The sequence below is a fragment of the Rhea americana genome, unplaced genomic scaffold (genome assembly GCF_003343005.1).
Source record: "Rhea americana isolate MKP2758 unplaced genomic scaffold, rheAme1 scaffold_35, whole genome shotgun sequence".
NCBI lineage: Eukaryota > Metazoa > Chordata > Aves > Rheiformes > Rheidae > Rhea > Rhea americana.
This window is the reverse complement of record NW_028186479.1, coordinates 6053856-6072433: the sequence shown is the minus strand read 5'-3', so window position 1 is coordinate 6072433 and position 18578 is coordinate 6053856. Positions and strand designations below refer to the sequence as shown.

The following is an 18578-nucleotide window of genomic DNA, read 5'->3' as shown; positions in this document are numbered from 1 at the left end:
CCGCCGCCCCCTCCTCCGCTCTCAGCTCCGCCGCCGCCTGGGACGGCGCGGAGCGGCGCGGTTGGACGGCGCAGCCGGGCGCGGAGCGGGGCGCTCCGCCGCCGAACACCGCCCGGTGAGTCCGCCCCGGCCCCGGCCCCGGCCCCGCTGCCAGGTGCCATCTCTGCCCGCCGCARCGCCACGTGCGGAGCCGCCTCCGCCGGGCGAGCGGAGAGGGAAGTTCCCGCCGCTGCCGCTGGCGGCCGCGGCCCCGACGGCGCGCAGCAGCCGCTGTTTTCTCTTCCTCTAATTTTTATTTTATTTTTTTCCCCCTTTGGAGCCTCTCTTTCTCCCGACGCCGCCTCGCCGAGGAGCTCGCAGGGATGCCGTGGTGAGCTCGAGCGCCTGGCCCGGGCGGCAGCCTGGATTTCGGGTAAGGCAGGGAGGCACACGCGACCGGTCAGCGATGGATAAATACGACGACCTGGGCCTGGAGGCCAGTAAGTTCATCGAAGATCTCAACATGTACGAAGCCTCYAAAGATGGTCTCTTCCGGGTGGACAGAGCCCCTGGGAACAACCCTGAATTTGAGGAGACCAGGCGGGTTTTTGCCACTAAAATGGCCAAAATCCACCTCCAGCAGCAGCAGCAGCAGCAAGAGGAGCTGCTGGTGGCCGCCTCGGGCTCCCTCAATGGCGGAGCTGCTTTTGGTGCCCCGCGGMTGGGTGCGCCGGGGCCCTGGGGTGGGCCGCAGGGCAGCCGGGCCCAGGCGGGTGGCAGCGTGGCCAAGCCGCCCCTGGCCTGCACCACGGCCAGCCCTGCTGGCCCCCCGCACTCTGTGGCTTTGCCTGGCCAGCCCCCAAACCCAGGTGGGTACAGTTGCGAGGATAGCATCCCGGGGGCACATGGGTGCCATGGGGCCACCCCCAGGCCCTTCCCACCTCCTGCTCTCGGGGGCTGCCCTGCCCCGGGAGGCCCGGCCGCACTCCGAAGCTGGGATGGGGATCTAGATGGGTTTGCCCTGCCCAAACCTGCTGCAGGGAATTGGCGGCCAAACATCCATCCCAGCGATCAGCTGCTTCAGAGCCCTACGAAAGCCCATGGCGAGCCCCAGCTGCATCAGCACCAGTCTTCAGAGAGTGGCCGCAGAAGCTGGGAAAACGGGAGTGAAGGCCAGAGGAGTGGCCAGGGCCAAGAGCACAAATCAGCAGGGCAGCGGTCCTCCTCCTTCTCGCACGTGCGAAGCCCTCCATCCTCCTCTATTGGATTTGAAGAGGGAGCACCAGCAGGTCTTCCGCAGCAGCGGTCATCATCCTTCTCAACCTCATCTGCATCGCCTGCCACGGAGTTTTTGGGCCTCTCTGACTCACGTGGTCCAAGTGCTGGAGTGGATATCCCAGCCACAGACAAAAACAGGGACTGCGGCCAGCGGTGGTACCACGATGGTCCTCCATCCTTCTCTCCTGGCTCAGTTCCAGTGCCTGGGCCCCCAGGCTTGGACTATCAGCAAGCCAGTGCTTATCCCAACGCTGCCAGCCGTTTTGTTGCCCATGGGCAAAATCACAGGCCCAGCAGCAGCAGCTCAAACCCTGAGCAGAGTACCTCCAACACAGCTTCACGTGGCCCAATGACTTCAGATGCTCCCAAGCCACCTTTCAGAGAGGGCCTGAGTGCTCTGCCATCCAACTCCGGACACCAGGAAAACTCTGGGGCAACAAAAGTAAAATTACCCTGCCAGACCCTCCTTCCACCACAGGAGCAAGGGCCGTCTGCCGCTGAATTAAAATTAGAAGCACTCACCCAGCGTCTGGAGCAGGAGATGGATGCTCGTCCGAAGGCTGATTACTTTGGTAAGTGTAATTACGGAAAGGCAAAATTAAAAGTTGTTATGAATATGGTTCATGACTAAGTGTTGCAGGGTTTGCACTGTCAGGGTTACCTTTTCCTGGTGCTTTTATTTGGTTACCCTTTTTCACTTGCTCATGTGTTTTCATTTAACTGTTACTTATCATGAGGATTGGTGCTCTTTTTCCTATGAAATATTTTTTTAATCCAGCTTCTTAAATTTTAAAGCAAATGTGGTGTGACAGCTTTAGGGAGGAAAGTGCAGAGGACAAGCTGGAACAGACAATATCTTCTGAAATTATCCTTAAGGAGGCACTTACCTTTTCTTAACAATATTCATGATTCTCTGTCTCATAGAAGTTTGTAACATGACCATATCTGAACAGAAAGATAGCTTTCTAGACTGCTGAAGAAATGGATGGTGTCAAACCCTACATAAGGACCTACAGACTGGAGAGCGCAGTTCAGCTCAGGGGAAGCTGTGGAGGACTTCACTTGACAGTAGACGCCACGGAGGCCATCATGATTGAATGTGCGGCATGCTCCACATGCAGCAGGTGTAATGAAAATGCTCTGGTGACCAGGGTTATGTGACTTGCATAGAAATTGCAGCTTAAGTAGGTTCTGAGGGTCTGACTATGGGCAGCTGTGAATTTTTCTTGAAAAAAGTTGACCGAGGATGTAAAGGTTGTTCTTTTCTCAAACTGATGGAGATTTTCTTCCCTCCCCTCCTGTCCCCCACCAAGAGTCAGTTCCCATCAACTCTGTGTGGGTGAGCAGATCCTGAGTACTTCTGGAAAACAGGCAGTAGATGCACTTCACACCAAATCTCGGGTCCACAAGTAATCCAGACCACCACCAGATGGTAGGTTGGCATTTTGTGATGAAAAGAGCCTGCTTACATGGGAGGATTTCTGAAAAAGAAAATTAAATGCCCTGCTGGCTTAAACTGATTTACTATCACAGAAGTCAATGGCAAATGGGGTGTTTTCTTTCCCTTGTCTCTTGTGGCCACTTTGTAGTGTAACGGCAGAGCAGATAGTTCAGCCATTCACTTCTCTGGAAACGGGAAACCTGGTGTTACTTTTGCTAGGAAGGATGAGAATTCTGTTAGTTTAACTAATGACAGGAGCAGGTCTAGTGTATATTTTCCTCATGATTTTAGCTCTGTAGTCACAAAAGTAGAAGCAAGAATAGATTAAACTCTTCAGCCTAATACAGAGAATCAGTTTGCATCTCAGACTGTGTGAGTCCTGTGGCATATAGTCTGTTTGCTTCCCATCCACAATGATTGCAGAGTAAAGCAGCAGTGGTCTGTACATACATCAGTGACCCTTAGAAAGCATGTTGCTGCCTTTAACTTTACATTATGCTTCATTAATGTAATTGAAGGGAACTCTAAATAATTAGTTGCAAACTGCATATAAAAAAAGTGTTTCTGACTGCCTCTATAGTTACGATAGTCCCCTGCAGATGGCTTTGCTGTGATTATTCAGTTTAATATTTGAGATTGAATTTAACCTTGTAACAGGGCAGCTATGGTTTTACTTATTGCAGAACAGTGACCTGAAAAGTTGCTTTACTTGGATTATTCCAGCTTGGGAATGTGTTTTGATGGTTTATGTACCATGCAGGGAGCATGCAGCTTGAATGAACTCAGAGAACCTCACCCCAAGAGATGCTGAACTCATTTGAAAAGGAGCTGATTAGGAACATGAGTTTGGAGAGAGAGAGAGAGAGAGTTTGAAATCTGACTGTTGTGTGATAGGCAGCCTTCTACTCTGCTGGATAGCTTTCAGGAGTCCCTTCAACCCTATAAGCCCCATTCAGTCCCTAGGAAAAAGTGTGCATGACAGGATGTAATTGGTGGTTAGATTATTTTTACATTTTTGTCACAAAATAAGTGGTAGCAGCACTTTATCTCTCCTTTATCTCTCAGGAAGTCTGCAACGAAGTAGTAGTAATTCTGGCAACCTGAAGTCTTGCTGGTCAGCCTGCTAAATTACCTGAATCAGAAACTTGGGGTGGGAGAAGAAATGGAGGCTGCCTTATTCCTTGTGCGATCTTTTGATATATTCCTGCCAGGAGGTTTTACACCCATGTGTATTTAGTACAGGTGCTTTGCAACAATTAGTGGGGAAGAAGAGTGAAGAAGGACAGGGAGAGTGAAAAATGAAAAAAATGCAATCATGATAAAGGAAGAAATAAAGTTTGGTAAAATCTCAGCTCTATGGAAGAAGACTCAGCAGACACCCTGTGGCTGACCAAGGGAAAAGAAAGGGATAGTACAGAGGTATTTTAAATCTGTGCCCTTCTCTTCTTCTTTTTATCTTCTGTTTTCATTTTTTCACTGTTACTCAAATTTACTTCCTTTGGAAGAAGAAAGGACCAAGGTGATCTTTTGCATCTGTGGTTACTAAGCTATACCTTCAAATTACTAAACTTCAACATGGACTTTTTTTTATATATATAATAGCGATAAAAAGGATCACTTTTTTTTTTTTTCAGATATTCCTCCCACGTTTCTGTGAACTCTAATGCAACAGCTTTGTAGTGCATCAGAGCCAGGAAGTGAAACTAGAATTGAAGTGTAAATGACCAAACTGTTTTATCTAAAATGCTTTCAACTCTCCTAATCTTGGGCGCTGCTCTCGGGACAAATAGTTTTTTTTTTTTTTTCTTTTTTTTAAGGTAGATCTATCTATCTTAGTAAGATCTGTTCTTTTATTCTGTCTCTGTTTGGACTAGATATTAATCCTGAACAGTTCTGGACCTGGTAAAGGAGCTGTTTATTCCTTCACTATGTGAAAACAAATGTTTGTAAATGAAAACCTGAAAAAGGATAAACTAAGCATGGTATAGGTAGGATGACATGTTAAAGAGTAACAGTCTGGCTATTTGTCAGCACAAGCTTACTGTACACAATACATTTGTCTACTCAAAATGCGTATGATAAGTGAAAGGAAAGAAGCAAACAAAGCCAAGAATTTTCCATTTTTATTATAACAGCATATGTGTGAGCAATATGGGATAAATCAAACCTACATGTGTATCTAAAGGAATCTGGGCAAGAATGCTTTTGAAGTGCTGTCTTGATTTATGTGAGCTTTTGGAGGCAGACATAGCGAGTCTCAGGTGCTACCCAGGTTTTTATGCTTGGGGAAGGAAATTCTTAAATCACTTTCTGAAGAGGCGTTTTCCCAGAGCAGCAGAGAAAGGGCCCCAAATCCCTGGGAGGTGCCTCTGGAAACCAGCTTTGATTGTATTCAGGTTTATGGTGTACAGTTTCCAGGGAACATCCAGGAATGAGGTATCTGAATCCCACTGACTTTCCATGGCTGCCTGAATTGCTTATGCTCTTTTGGATGTACCAGCCTTAATTTCCATGTGGTGATTGGGAAGATTAATTAAATAGGAGTGTCTGGGGGAGTTGTTAGTCCTACACCAGCACCACCCAGGGCAAAGCAAATGTTTCCAGTTAGATGAAGTGGTAACATCCCAAGGACTACCGAAGGACTATTTTTTTTTAGGTGAGAATTAAGCAGGTGCACACTAAATTGAGTGTCAGCCTGGGCTGCATAGAGGTAACCTGATACAGGAATGCGGCTCATGCCCGTGCAGGCCTAACTGTGAGGTAGTGAGGGCTATAGAAATTTTACCGTTCACTTTTGTAGAACAGTTCCTTGGTCTGCAGGCACAGATGGAAACTTTTTCAGGTGTAACATACAGAATCCTGTTTTTACTAGTGCTTCTTCCATACAGACAGATGGAAATTTCAGCCTGATAAACTACACTGTTACCAGGAGCTTTTGAAAACAATTTTCATAGATGTGTTTTGTGTTATAAATATTTGTTAGGTGTTAAATTCTGACCTCTTTCATTTATACTTAGAGTAGAGCTGATAAACTGCACATATCTTAGGAAGGCCCTAGGCATCTTGTTTTGCAGCTGAAATACTTCCTAGCAGTCAAAACAGGGAAGATCTCAAAAAGTTTGCTGATTTCTTTTCCCCTTCACAGGAGCAGAACTGCAGGCGGAACATTTAACCCCAGTGGAGACAAGGAACCCTAGCACATATGACTGGGTATAATTAGCTTGAAGGCCGGTGGTACTTTTTCAGTCTTACGCATAGGGAAGTGACCGTGTTACCACTGTTGAAACAGCAGCAGATTTAACTTTAAGGCTATATGTGCTTGCAAACTCTACCAAMCCCTACTGATGACCATGCACCAAAGAATAATTTCAGGACTGCAGAGTGGAGAATTTTCTGGTTGAAATTAGATTTTTTTTTTCTGAGGCTTGTTCTCTAACAGCATCTTTTCCATTGGGAACAAGTGAACACGTTGTTCTCTACCTGTTGTTGGGAGAATGCAACAGCTGGAAGGAGACCTGTGTGCAGGGAGAGGGGAGTCATGGTGGAATGGGGAAAGCTGGGAGGATCGCAGCACATGAGTGTGTACAGAATGCAAAGCTTATCTCACTGCAAGGAAGCAAGCAAGTAAATATTTGTCTGGGATATTACTCTTTAAGATTAAAGCAATCTGTGCCTCTCTTCCCCTTGGGGCTCTTGGAAGCTCAGCTGGATTTGCAAGTTAAGAAAAAAAATCCACTCTAAAAGGAGAGAAAAAGAAAGGAGTGCAGGCAGAGGATCAATAGGTCTTTTAGGGAGAAGACTTTTGCAATGGAGACTGAAAGTAAGAAGGAACCTAACTCATTTTGCACTGGAGTTAACATAATCTCTTTTATCATTATAAGGTACTTAAAATGTCACTGACGTAAACCTGATGGCATTTTACATTTCTCTGGCACTGTGTACATGACTGTCTGCAGTGCAGCAAAGTTGAGGGGTCAAGAATGTTTCACACAAAAAACAGTCCAGAAAAATTGCACATACTGACTCTTAATTCTTTGGGCAGAGAAGTACCTGCACATCTCTGCTATCACTGAGTCATGATATGAGGTTGATATGAGTGATGAGATTGAATGATGACTGGAAGCCAGACTGCCATGTTTTCCAGGCACTCGATGTTCACACAGGCATCCAGATCTACTTGAAATCAACTGTTTGGGAGTGTGATTGCAGGGTAATGAGCAACAGTTCACCAAGATACAAAGTATGTAGGAAGGGGTCATCCCTGCCACGCTGAATTCAGAGTTTAATGTAGAGGTGATTTTTTTTTTAAGATGAGCCACAAGAAGATTGCATCAAGTTTTATGGAAAGTGTGAAGCAAAAACAAAATAACTAGACATGTTAATTATGACATGATGAAGTCATTAAGTGTACAGTTTTTCTGAGGACTGGATTCTTATGGAATAGGTCTTCAAGAGTAGCTTCATGCRTATCTTCCTTGTTGGAGCATGAAATGGGAGCAAGGCAAGAGAGGAGCTGGGTTAGAGCTCAGAGGGAGCAGGGTATACTTCTAGATTAGCTGTGTGCATGTCTGGGCAGATAGGAAAGGTGATAGTGGAGATATTTACATGCAAAGACTGTGGCRGTTTCTTCCATGTGCAACTGGGTGTTCTTTAGGGTCAATCCTTATGATTTTGAAAGGTTTTGACCCCTCTATAGTTGAGGCTGGAAGGTAATTGTAAAAGCTATTGCAGTTACATCTGTTGAAGAAGAATCAAACTTACTACAGGAATGTGTGCCTTTCATAAAAGGAGTGGGATAGATTTATTCTTCTAAGGGATATCTCTGGCTTAGCTGTGTGTGCAGACACATACCACCAGACTCTACCCTTTACCTTGCCAGTGCATTTGTCTTCTCAAGGACTGGATTGAGGTAACAAGGAAATGTGGCCTGTCCTTGGAATGGTAATACTCATTCCATCACGCTTGGTTCTCTAAACTTAAGTGGGTCTTAGGAAACCCAACCAGGAGCATGTGTAGGAAAGTTCGGCTCTTCTAGACTCTGCTAAGAAGAGGGTAATGAAGAAACTGTTGTCTTTGTTTGGTGTGTAGAAGGAAATCATTCCAGCCAGTCCTAGAAAAWGCTGTTGTTCAGCATTCTTTGCATTAAAATCCTAGCAATACAGTAAGTAAATAAGCCCTTCCAGTGAATGTGAAAAACAACATTGAGGAGAAATATTGTCTTTGGAGCCTTTGAATCTGTGGCAAATATAAATCCAGCTGTTGGACTTTCAAGGTGGGACTGACATTTCAGATTGAAGGATGGATTAGATTTCAATTCTGACAGCGCTCGAAGTGCTGCTTCTGGCCTGTTTGATYTCGTGAGCTGAGGCTATTTCTGGTGGCAGTGCTTCTTGTGATCTGCAGTGATGAAACCCAGTATGATAAGAGTTTGGACACAGCTTACAAGGCATGTTTTCAGGCCAGCTGTGCCCCAAAGGTCCTATTGTTCAGAAGCTCAGATGTAACTTGGGCAGTTGCTTTTCACATGATGCCGCATGATGCTAAATGAACAGAGGTTTCTTTGTTGTCCGGGGCCGAGCTGCCCTACCAGCAGAAATTGAACTGAAATCAGCAGTTTACATCCCTTTCCTTTCCAAATCTGGCTGCCATTCTGCCAGTGCGCTCAAGTGTGAATTTGCCAATGCTGCGCGTGCGTGGTTTTTTCAGGCTTGTCATAATGTGGATGAAAGAGAAGCCTTACGTTTCTTCCCACATTTTAATACACTATGCAAGTTTAAAGGCCTTATTTTTAGATGGGGTATATGCTCAAGTTGGCTCTTGTAAGCACTTGTTTTGTGCGRCAAAGCAACCAACTGCAGGAACTGGGCAGCTGGCTAAGGCATGCATATTCAGAATTCATCTGCTGCAAGCCGAGGATAGAAGTTTTTACTAAAAGTTACACTACGCCAAGAAAATTACCCAGAGCTGCTGACTGGCATCAGTGGCATGTACAGCTGTATTGATGTTGATGACATTTTAACTCACTGGCTAGTAAAAAGCATGCTCAGCACTGTTTCAGAAAATAGTAGTTAGAGTTGACATGGAGCAGGGCATAAATACAGTTTTGAAATGGACTGGGGTTGGATATTGCTTTTGCTGGTCTGCCTTTGATCAGGTTGGCGTAGCACAGACGCTGCTGAGCTCGGCGACTGACTGGCACCTGCAACAAGTATTTCTTTTTCTGTGCATAGGCTGAACTGAAAGAACAGGATCATTGTGGCAGCAGGAAGAGAGCTGAAAAAAGTAGAGGGAAAAATCAATAAAAATCACCTTTTTTCCGCTTTCAGGCTGGGGTGGGCTAAGAGTCAGAGCTGAAGGCTCAAGTGTGTTGCCAATAATACTGAGGAGTATTAAAATTGGAAGAAGCAAAGACTTTCTAGAATAATGCCAGTTACTAGCAAGGTTTAATTGACTTTTAAGTAAGATTTAGCAGATGGAAGAAACAATACAACAAACTGTGCAGAGACTTGTCCCAACACCATTTTTCATTTGTCAACTTGTCATTTAAAACCTTGCCATAAGACATTTTAAAATATTTATAGTGTGGTTGGTTAATGCGTAGTGAAGCAATTGATGTATTGCATCTTTATGGACAACATCAATTTATTTTAAAAGCCTTTTCATTATATGACTTTTTCTATTTTCCCTATTTTAGAGGCTGAAATTTTTAAAGAAATAAATAAAAGGGTTATGCAGGAAATGGAATAGGACATACACTGTGAGATAAAGGAAGGGAGAAGGAATGATGGATCGGTAGGTGGGTCTGGAGGTTTAGGAAAGGATTATTATGGCTCTGAGAGCTGAGGGAGCCTTTAGGGTAGCTCCTGCAGCATCCAGCAGGAATAGCCCCTTGGGGGGAAACAAGTGGACAGTCCCTACCCTCCAAAGCCTGAATGAAGGATTTTTCCAGGCTAGATAGAGGATAAGCAGAGGTAATTTCTGCTCTCTGTAGGCTTCACATTACAGGATTTTTAAAGTGGGTTTTGATGCCTGCCAGCACGTTTGCAGCCATCAGGCAGCGGCTTCGGTGCCGGACGGGGATGCTGGCCCGGTCTGCCTGCGCCAGGACACCTCAACGGCTGTCGTCAGCTGCTGAGCTCTTCCCGTTTACTGCGCAGTGTCTGACGCTCCAGGTGCTTGAATCACAGTGGCATTTTAATATTCCTCCCAAGATGGGTCATCTGGCATTTGATGAGTTTTTCTGAGAGGGAGGGCAGAGAGGCTCCTTCTCTTTTCTTGCTCTTGTTTTGGCTGGAGCCAGACTTTTGCAAAAAACGGACTTGCTGCTGGGGTACGTTGTGTGCCAGCACTCTGCTGGGTTACCGCCCCTTTTGCGGAGACGTGCCAATGACATGAAGGAGAAAGGCATGCAGGCTTCGGTTGTTGTGCCTTCTGCCTCTTAATTCATGTTACTACTCATACATATTCAGTATCGTCACTCGGCCGGGTGCTTTCTGGAAAGGAGGAAATTGGAACGCGCTGGTGATTTTCTGGAGCAGCTGCTTGTTGGCATGAAGAAGGGGAAAATGTAGGCACTTTAGTACAATAAATACATAGTTTCTGTGGAAAGCCTTGGGAATGCCATGGAAAGAAGATTTTAAGCGGCAAAATCTGCAGTTTTTCTGCTCTCAGAACTTTCCACTGTGCATTGTTGCAGTGGATAGGCAATTTTACGAGCCAGYCTGTAGTTTTTGTGTCAGATGATTGCAAAATATATTGGGCTGGAGCAGAATGTACACATTTATGAGAGAAAACATGTATTTGAAAAACCATATTTTTCTGCCTTCACTTTTTTTTGAAATGCCTGCATAACTTATCTTTAATTCTTGAATGCATTTGCTTTCTTCAGATGTTTGTTTCAGTAAATAACTGAGTAGAATCTGCTTGATCAGAGAAGAACCAGCTAGTTCTGCAAACTTTGTGCCARTCTGCATGTTGGGGTGGGCCTGCAGCCAAGCTCATATGTCAGTTCGGGTCTGTTTTGGACAAAATAGACTGCTTATTTCTTTTCAGCCTTCCCTTCAGGTTTTTGTCAGTTTGGGCTCTGGCTCTCAGTGGAGTGGAGCTTGGAGCCACATTAGTGACAGTTTTCAGTGTTCTGGTTGAACGCACATATACAGCTGCACTAAAGAAAGGCATGTCTGCACTGGGAAAATTAAGTGTCTGCTTTTCAGCAACCATCTACGTGCTACCATAAATGGGTCTTGAGCATTTTTATCACTGCAGTGTGAAAACTATCACAGGTATCTGCTACAGGAGGAAATCGTTCTCAAACTTTGATTGCCAGCATGGTTCTGCCAGAATGGAGAGTTACTTTTCCATGCTGTCTTGTTTTTTCTCCTGACATGGACCAAACCTTTCTGATTACTTTGGAGCTTGCAGTACCCCAAAAGAAGTGAAGTTTTGTTAACCACAGCATGACCAAGGATCTCTAGTTTGATCAGTCTCTCCCTTGTGTTGGGCCAGTACAGRTGAGATGTGACTGACAATCCCTGTACTCCAAGTAGTCAGAGTAAATCAGACTGACCAGCAGTGGAAGAAGAGACCAGGAGGTGAAGTTACATCCAAAAGTTTGCTGTGCAACAGCGAGAGAAGGCAATCTTTGTATCTGCCCTTTGTGCTGCCCATTTTGGGTAAAATAGAGACAGCTGAAGTAAACACGAATTAAAGCAAATGTCAGTAGCTAATTTAGAGATAGTTAAAGGGTGATTAAAGGGCTTTAAAACTGGTCTGTCACAATCACATGGTAATGCTCTAGGTAAATAGACTAGCTTGCCCTGTCCTTTTACTTGGACAGGGACTTCCTCGGCCCAGCCACCAGTGGTGGTTTCTGGCAGCCCTCTCTGCCTCTCCTCTGTGTGGTCTGAGCACAGTGAGGTGGGTGCCAGCTCTCAAGCCACCAAAGAACACGATAGCAATGATTTTCTCCTCCCTGACAGTGGATGACTGGGAGTCACACACCCCCTCCCCSCAGCTCTCCCCCCACGTTGCTGGGGTGGCTAGTGCAGAGGACGTAGCGGTATCTTTCCTGGAGGACGGTCCCATTTAGGTGCAGAGCTGCCAGCTTGTTTGGCTGCTGTGCCCTTCAGCTATCTGCAGCCTGAGCTTTCTCCTGAAGGAGAGGAGGTCACGACAGCCTTGGAAAGGGCCTGGCTTATTTTGCCATGTGGGAAATTTATTTATTTATTTATGGCTTATTTCACCCCTGTCCCCACCCTGGCCACCGCATTTGGCAAACATTTCCCCACCACTCCCAAGTAAGAGAGTCCCATCTGCATGTTGTGTTTCCCTGGCGGAGTGAAAGGGCTGTAGGGTGGCTGCTGCAGCTCTGAGCTGCATTTACGATTGCATCCATCCTGACTCAAAAAGTTGATCCACACGGGCCTGCCCTGGGCCTCCTTCATCCCATGGGCTATCTGAGAACCAGATCCATGTTAGCTTGCACTGCTGCTGCCAGCAAATACGTGCTCTTTAAAACAGATTTATTTCGTTCGTTATCCTGCAAGGATCTAGGAGAATATCTGGAACAGGATRCTTTATCTGTAGGTAGTATTTGTGTTAAAGCTGTCTTTTTCTGACATGGGTTAGGAGAAAGAAGAGAGGTAGATTTTTCACATAGTCAATCCCCTTTTAGTTTAGTAAGAAATTTTTAGAAATTTGGAGCTTTTAGCAGAAGGCTCAAGAGTCTGAAATACAAAAAGATTTAAAGGGACTATGTAAAGAATTGTATTTTCCTCTTGTTGGTTGCCACCAACAAACTTATATTATGCATTAAGTCAGAGGAAAAGCCCTGAACACCGCCTGCTACCACTCAGGCTTCTGCAAGGGTCATTAAGTATTTCTGAATGTGTATGAATGTTTCGGAAATGTACAGGAGAAAGAAGGGGATGTAATTGTAGCCAAATAAGGCTCTGARCCTGTTGTTGCTCTAGTCACTTTATTTGCAAAAGGATTTTGCTATGAAGGTCTGCTGTTAGCAGCAGTTCTGATGTCATCTGCATCTTGTGCCTACATTGGATTGTCCGGTCCTAAATTCAATCTGAGTTGCAGGTGTGATTACTCATGCCACCAGCTCACCTCTCCCTCTGCATGAACCAGCTGTGTTGCTAAACCCCACTGCTGACCTCTGTTGTATCTTGTCCCTTCTAGGAACCTGTGTGAAGTGCAACAAAGGTGTGTATGGAGCCAACCAGGCTTGCCAGGCAATGGGCAATCTCTACCACGACGGCTGTTTCACCTGCGGAGCCTGCAGTAAGTACTGCCTTGCCCAGCTTGCCTTTGCTGCCATGTTTGAGTAGAGCTGTGGCAAATTCTTCTGGATCGACATTCTTCTGATTTTGAAAAAAAAAAGCGGTTATTCAATTATGTGCCAGATGGAGTTTGTTTCAGCTGTATGTCTTTGTGGTGGTGTTCACTCTTTGTTTTTGAATAGATTCTTGCAAGGCATGTAGAAAAGATATTTTGGATTATGTCTGCCTTCAGCTTTCTGGTATGGAGGACAGTTATTTTCATTCCTTTGTGTCTCGGTATAGCCACATTTCCTTATTTATGAGAGTATTTTTTTAAAGTGACAGTAAATATGCTATAACTATAACTGTTTTTTAGATTTATTTTTTGTTATTTGGCAAGTCAGACTTTAAAGCCCTTGCAATCTGTGAATCCAAAAGAGAGACACCACTATGAATACCTTGCTTGTCTCTGTGGGCTTGCCAGATGTGTGTGGCAGCAGCTCTGTGAAAGTAAGATGCAACCTTTTGTAAGGGGAGACAGTTTTTCTCTTGCTTTCATTTCTCCTGTCTCAGCTAAGTCGCTGTGGGGTGGCAGCCAGCTCAGCTAGTTTAGCCTAAAAAGTTTCTGCCTAGTCTAGTGTGCTGTCTGGCCTGAGAGCCTGTCCAGAGAGAGCGGTTCATCTGCCTGCCTTAGACATTGGGTTTAGGATGTAGCTCCTTCCCCTCAAAGGGAGTCTGGACCAGCAGCTCGGACCAAATGCCTGTTTTCTAGCTGGCACAAGCAAGGTTGATCCTGCTGCATGTCTCCAGCATGGTCCTGTTGTATGTGTAGCATGTGGTATGTGTGGGAGGCTCCAATCTGTATCTCTGTGACACTATCTCCAAAGAAAGTGCCTGGCAAAAACTATYGGTCACTGAAATGGCTGACTGTCCCGCTGGGTGCCAAAAATGAGAGCATGGTGAAAGGAAGAACGACAATAGTTTTTATTTATAGACATTGCTCATGTGGCACCCACACTCCTCACCTTGCTGCCCTTGAAGCACTATGGTTTTTCGTCACTGTGTTTTTACTTCATACGTGATTTTTACCAGCTGTAATAGCTTTGTCCTTCTGAGGACTTCTTGTCAAAGCATTTACTAGCATGAATGAGCCACGTGACACATCTTGCTTTTTGTTTTTTAAGCTGCACAGACAGAGAAACTGAGCCATGGGGAGACCAACAGCTTGTCTCTGCCTGCTTCCTTTCAGTTGGTTATTTTGCTAGTGGTATCAGAATAGGAGCAGGGATGGCAAGCTCTGCAAAATTTGCCTACAAACCCTACTAAGTAGTTAAACAAGCCTGGTGAAACTCCACACTGCTTTTCATACCCAAGACATAGTCTGAAGCTTGCTGGAGCTTATAGTGTGCTTCAGTGTATGAATTCTCCTAAGCGGCTTTTAAAGGAAGTCTGTGATGGAGCTAGGATGAGCACCCAAGTCTCTTGATGCCACTCCTGGCTGTATTTGTAACACAGTGTTTTTTGTATTCTGTTATGTTTACTCTGGGGCTAGTAGCATATTTGTAGAAGTGTAGCTATATATATATACATGGCAGCAGCAAGAATAATAATCCATCTGGTGATTTGTTTATATCAGTTTGGTTTTCCCAAGATGAACTTTTTTTTTCCTGTGTTGTGTTCAGAATTGTAAACTTGTCAGGACTGCGAGGGAATGTTTTATTTGGAGCTGTAAAGTTGGAACAAATATAGAAAGGTGTGTGTGCTATTTAATGATACTTGAACCTTGAACTCTGCTTGCTTCCCAACCGTCCAACAATGACTGCCTTCCCTAACCTATGTTTTCAGTAGAGCACTTCCCTGTCATCTGATTGAAGACAGGAAAACTGAAAGAAAAGAAGTGTTTGCAGGTGATGGCAATTTCCTAGAGGCTCAGAAGTCAGCAGCTTGCTCTTTTGTCTCTTTTAAATTAATTTGAGATCTTTTCCCACAGTGAGAATTTGTGGCTCCATCCCAGGGCTTTACTTCAGCAACTTTTTACCCTTTGTGTTCAGAAAGCCTCCAAATTACCCTTTCACACCAATCTTCTGTTAAAAATAATTCAACAGCAAGTTCAAGCTGTCTTAAATTTCTAAAATTACCACTGTGCAATTGATGCTTTAGAAATAAATGTGTAGATTTTAGAACTGGCTTTACCTTCTTTATTTAGAGACCAACACTACAGAGGTATAAGTATTTACTTCCATTTATGTTTATAGGTGTTTGGTTAAGAGACAACTTAATCCCTTTTCTAGTGAAGGGGGTTGATGAGGACTGAAACAGCAGCTTATTCTATTAGCTGCTTATTCTAAAAGGCAACCSTTTCCAAAATTTTCCAAGACAAAATAGTTTGTGTTTTAGATGAAACTGGAAAAAGGGAAAGAAGCTTAGTTTAGCCATACTCAAAGGTTAGTTTAACAAGGTGAAGCTGGTTTTCCCTGTTACCTGGGTAGTAACTGAAGACTCTCTGGAGATGTGCTAGGGCAAAGGATTTCAAAGGGAATGCTGCTGGTTAAAAAATGGAGTAATGATAGAAAATACTGTATTTCATTATGAGAGAAGAAAAAGGAAAGGAAAGCCATCAGTCTAAATCTACTATTTTACATGTATTGAACATACAATATATTTAGGCAATTTGTGTGCTGCAGGGGGTGGACAGAAATCTTACTTTTTCTCAATGCCCTGGAACATTGTGGTAGAAAACACAACTACTGTCAGCAAACCAGAGAGAAACAGATTTCCCAAAATCCACTCGTTTGCAGTGAGGCGCACACATAGCTGGCTTTGCCTTACCCTCACTGTGGCCAGTTCTCCCAGTCGCTCTGGGGCAGTAGTTTGTGTGGTGCGTGCTGTGCGGTGTGCATGGGCTGGCCCGAGCCTTGCTGGGGTTGTGCCTTCCTCGAACAGTGCCGGGACACTTCCTACACCAGGAGGGGATCGTGGCTGTAGCGGGTCATTCAGGCATGCGTGTGCATACRCAGATCTTGCTGCCAGGAGTGACACTTGGTGATGTCCCCTCTGTGGAAGAGGAATGATTTTATCCTTTTACGCAGATGTGGGTCCTGGTTCATTGCTGTCCCCAAAGGTACAGGCTGTTGGAAGGTGGGTCGCAGTAAAAGAGAGAAAAGTCGTGATGCCAAAGGCTCTGCTGGAAGTTGAATGCTGACATCTTGCAGAGCAAGTGGAGGAGAGCCAGTTAGCAGATCTGAAGCATTAAGCCAACCCGTTTCTCAGGGAACGTGTGCTGGCAGCGATGCTACAACGTACGACCTCCCCACTTAACTGGGCTCTGAAGTGGGCAAGAGCAGGAGGCAAGGTGCTGCTGACAAGCTGCTGCGTGTGTCCCGCATTTCCCAGGGCTCAGGGCCAGTCTGGCTTTTTTTTCCTCTTAGTGGCCGTGTTGCAGTGGGTTTCAGTAGAGCCCTGCTGGAGGATATTGAATTTTGTTTTTCCTTCCTCTCCTCCCAGAGCATCTCTTCTAATTGCTCAGAATAAGCATATGGTACCTTCAAGGATGTGTTTGCTTCTTTCCTTTTCAGTCCGCTCACTGGCAAGCGAACAATAACAAAAAGGGCCATACTCTGCACATCGAGGAAATGACTTCTCCCCTTCCCTCTCCACTCCCAGGCGATTTGCTGGTACAAGAGAAAAGGAAACGCGCTTCAGATGTTGCACGTTTCTGGGAGCGCTGTTCCGTTCTCTTTCCAGCCCTACCCATCACTGCGGTCCAGCAATGTTAGTACTGTTGTTTACTTGTTGGTTTGCCATTTAGACCAGCTTTTCAGCATCTGTTGCAAATTGTTCCCAATTATATTACAATYGAGAAAAGGACTTTACATTGTTAAGCAGTAAATGTTATTCCTACATTTCAACCTGTTTTAGAAGCTCAATATAGGCCCATTTCTCCTCCCAGTGACATCTTAAGGCAAAGCTCCCAGTGACTTCCAGAGAGGCCGACTTACATGTGCTGCCCCCAGAAAACTGTCTGTAAACCTGGAGCCAAGTCACAAGTTTCACTTGGGCTTACAGGAGTATAAATGAGAGCATAATTTGGCTTATTATGTACAGGAAACTACTTAAGAAAGCTCAAGTCCTTCCCATTTGTGCAGTGGCCTGACTGTGCTAAGGAACACAAGCACTTTTTACCTCCTTGGTAAAAAGTAAAAGGCAGAGGAAGGTGTGTGTTGGTGTTGCAGGACTTCCTTGTATCTGAAGGAAGGCAGCGCTGGAGTGAGGCCCTCGTCGTAGGTGTGTTTTTCCTCGCATCTGTACATGAATGGCAAGGCTGCCAGCAAATCSCACTTGGAAGAAATCCTCACTTAAAAGGGCAGTTTCCTGTGTCCAGTCTGCAGTGATTTAAAGCTTTCTTAAGGTGCTTAGGAGAAGTAGGGCGTGTGTTCGCGTTTTTCCCTTCCAGCAGCGTGCTTTGCAGCCGGGTCTGCTGTGTTTGTAAAGGTGTAACTGAGTTGACTTTCTGATTAAACGGGCTGGATCTCAGCTGCTTAACTGATGTCTGGGATGGTATGAACGGTTCTGCCCTGAGGTAGTGGAGGGCACCTAAGGTAGTGGAGGATACCTAAGAAGAATCCCCGCTCCCCACCGGCCCCCTTGCAGGTTTAGGTTATTTCTCTCTTTCAGGACATCGACCACAATGCAGATGCAGTGCCCACGGGTCTGTCATTAGCACGGGGAGCACGTGCCTCTTTACAGGCCTTCTGGGATCCGTCCTATGATACCACTGGGGTAAATACGAGGAGACTTTTAACCGCCAGAAAAACAAACATTTCCCTGAACGATGTTGTCTGCCCAGCTGCAAAGCACGTCTTGAGCAGCATATGTGGAGGCTCTGGCTTCTTTCTGAAAAGTGAGTAGTTGAGCTGTGTTTTTAARATCAAGAGGAGTTCATCTTGGATACCATCCAGTACAGACTGTCTTTGAGAAGTCAAGGTTTCTTGTGATTTCAATCCTAACATTTCTGCACTCATGGAACAAACACTGAATATCTGCACTCCAATAAATAAAATATACAAAATTACCTTTTAAGGTAAAGCATGTTGTCCTCCAGATATTTTTATCTGCTATCTTGCCATTTTCATTTTCGTGAGGATTTCTAATTTTGTTCGTAGTTGGATTTGCGTCCAAATACTGCTTTGGTTTCCCAGATACAGAAAGCTGAGAGGGTCTACCCAAGGTGTCGGGGGGAAACAATACCTCACGGAACTAAATTTCCAAGATTCTTTGTTTTCTGAGATACATATGTTCAGAGATAAATGATAGACAAGAGCAATTTGTTGAACAGAGCTATGTGTATGGTACAGGCTTGAGTTGTCAGGAAGAAGAATTTACTGTTTTATCTGAGCCGCTGGTATGCAATGGAGAAATTTTGGCATAGAAGTCGAAACAACAGATTTAGAATTATTACTTTGGCATTTATCTTCTTGTTTGTTACAAAGCAGACATGCAAACAGGGTAGCTTTTTGTAGAGGGCGAGAGGAAAAAAGAGACTTTGGGCTGTTTCTGCCATTTCAGTAAAAATATCTGCCTGTGGAAGTAAATTTAAAAAGAACCCTCAAAAA

At 45.0% G+C, this 18578-nt stretch overlaps 1 protein-coding gene across 2 annotated transcripts in view; it reads left to right on the top strand.

Annotated features, from left to right (window-relative positions):
* Nucleotides 1-19: 19 nt before the first annotated feature.
* LIMD1 (LIM domain containing 1) overlaps nucleotides 20-18578 on the top strand; it is a 34170-nt gene continuing 15611 nt past the window's right edge. Inside the window, exons 1-3 of one of the 2 annotated variants that reach the window (XM_085311887.1) lie at nucleotides 20-115; nucleotides 320-1829; nucleotides 12887-12988. In XM_085311887.1, the coding sequence (XP_085168013.1) occupies nucleotides 446-1829; nucleotides 12887-12988 (1486 nt within the window). In that variant the 5' untranslated portion in view covers nucleotides 20-115; nucleotides 320-445. The other variant, XM_085311885.1, reaches the window with a different exon arrangement.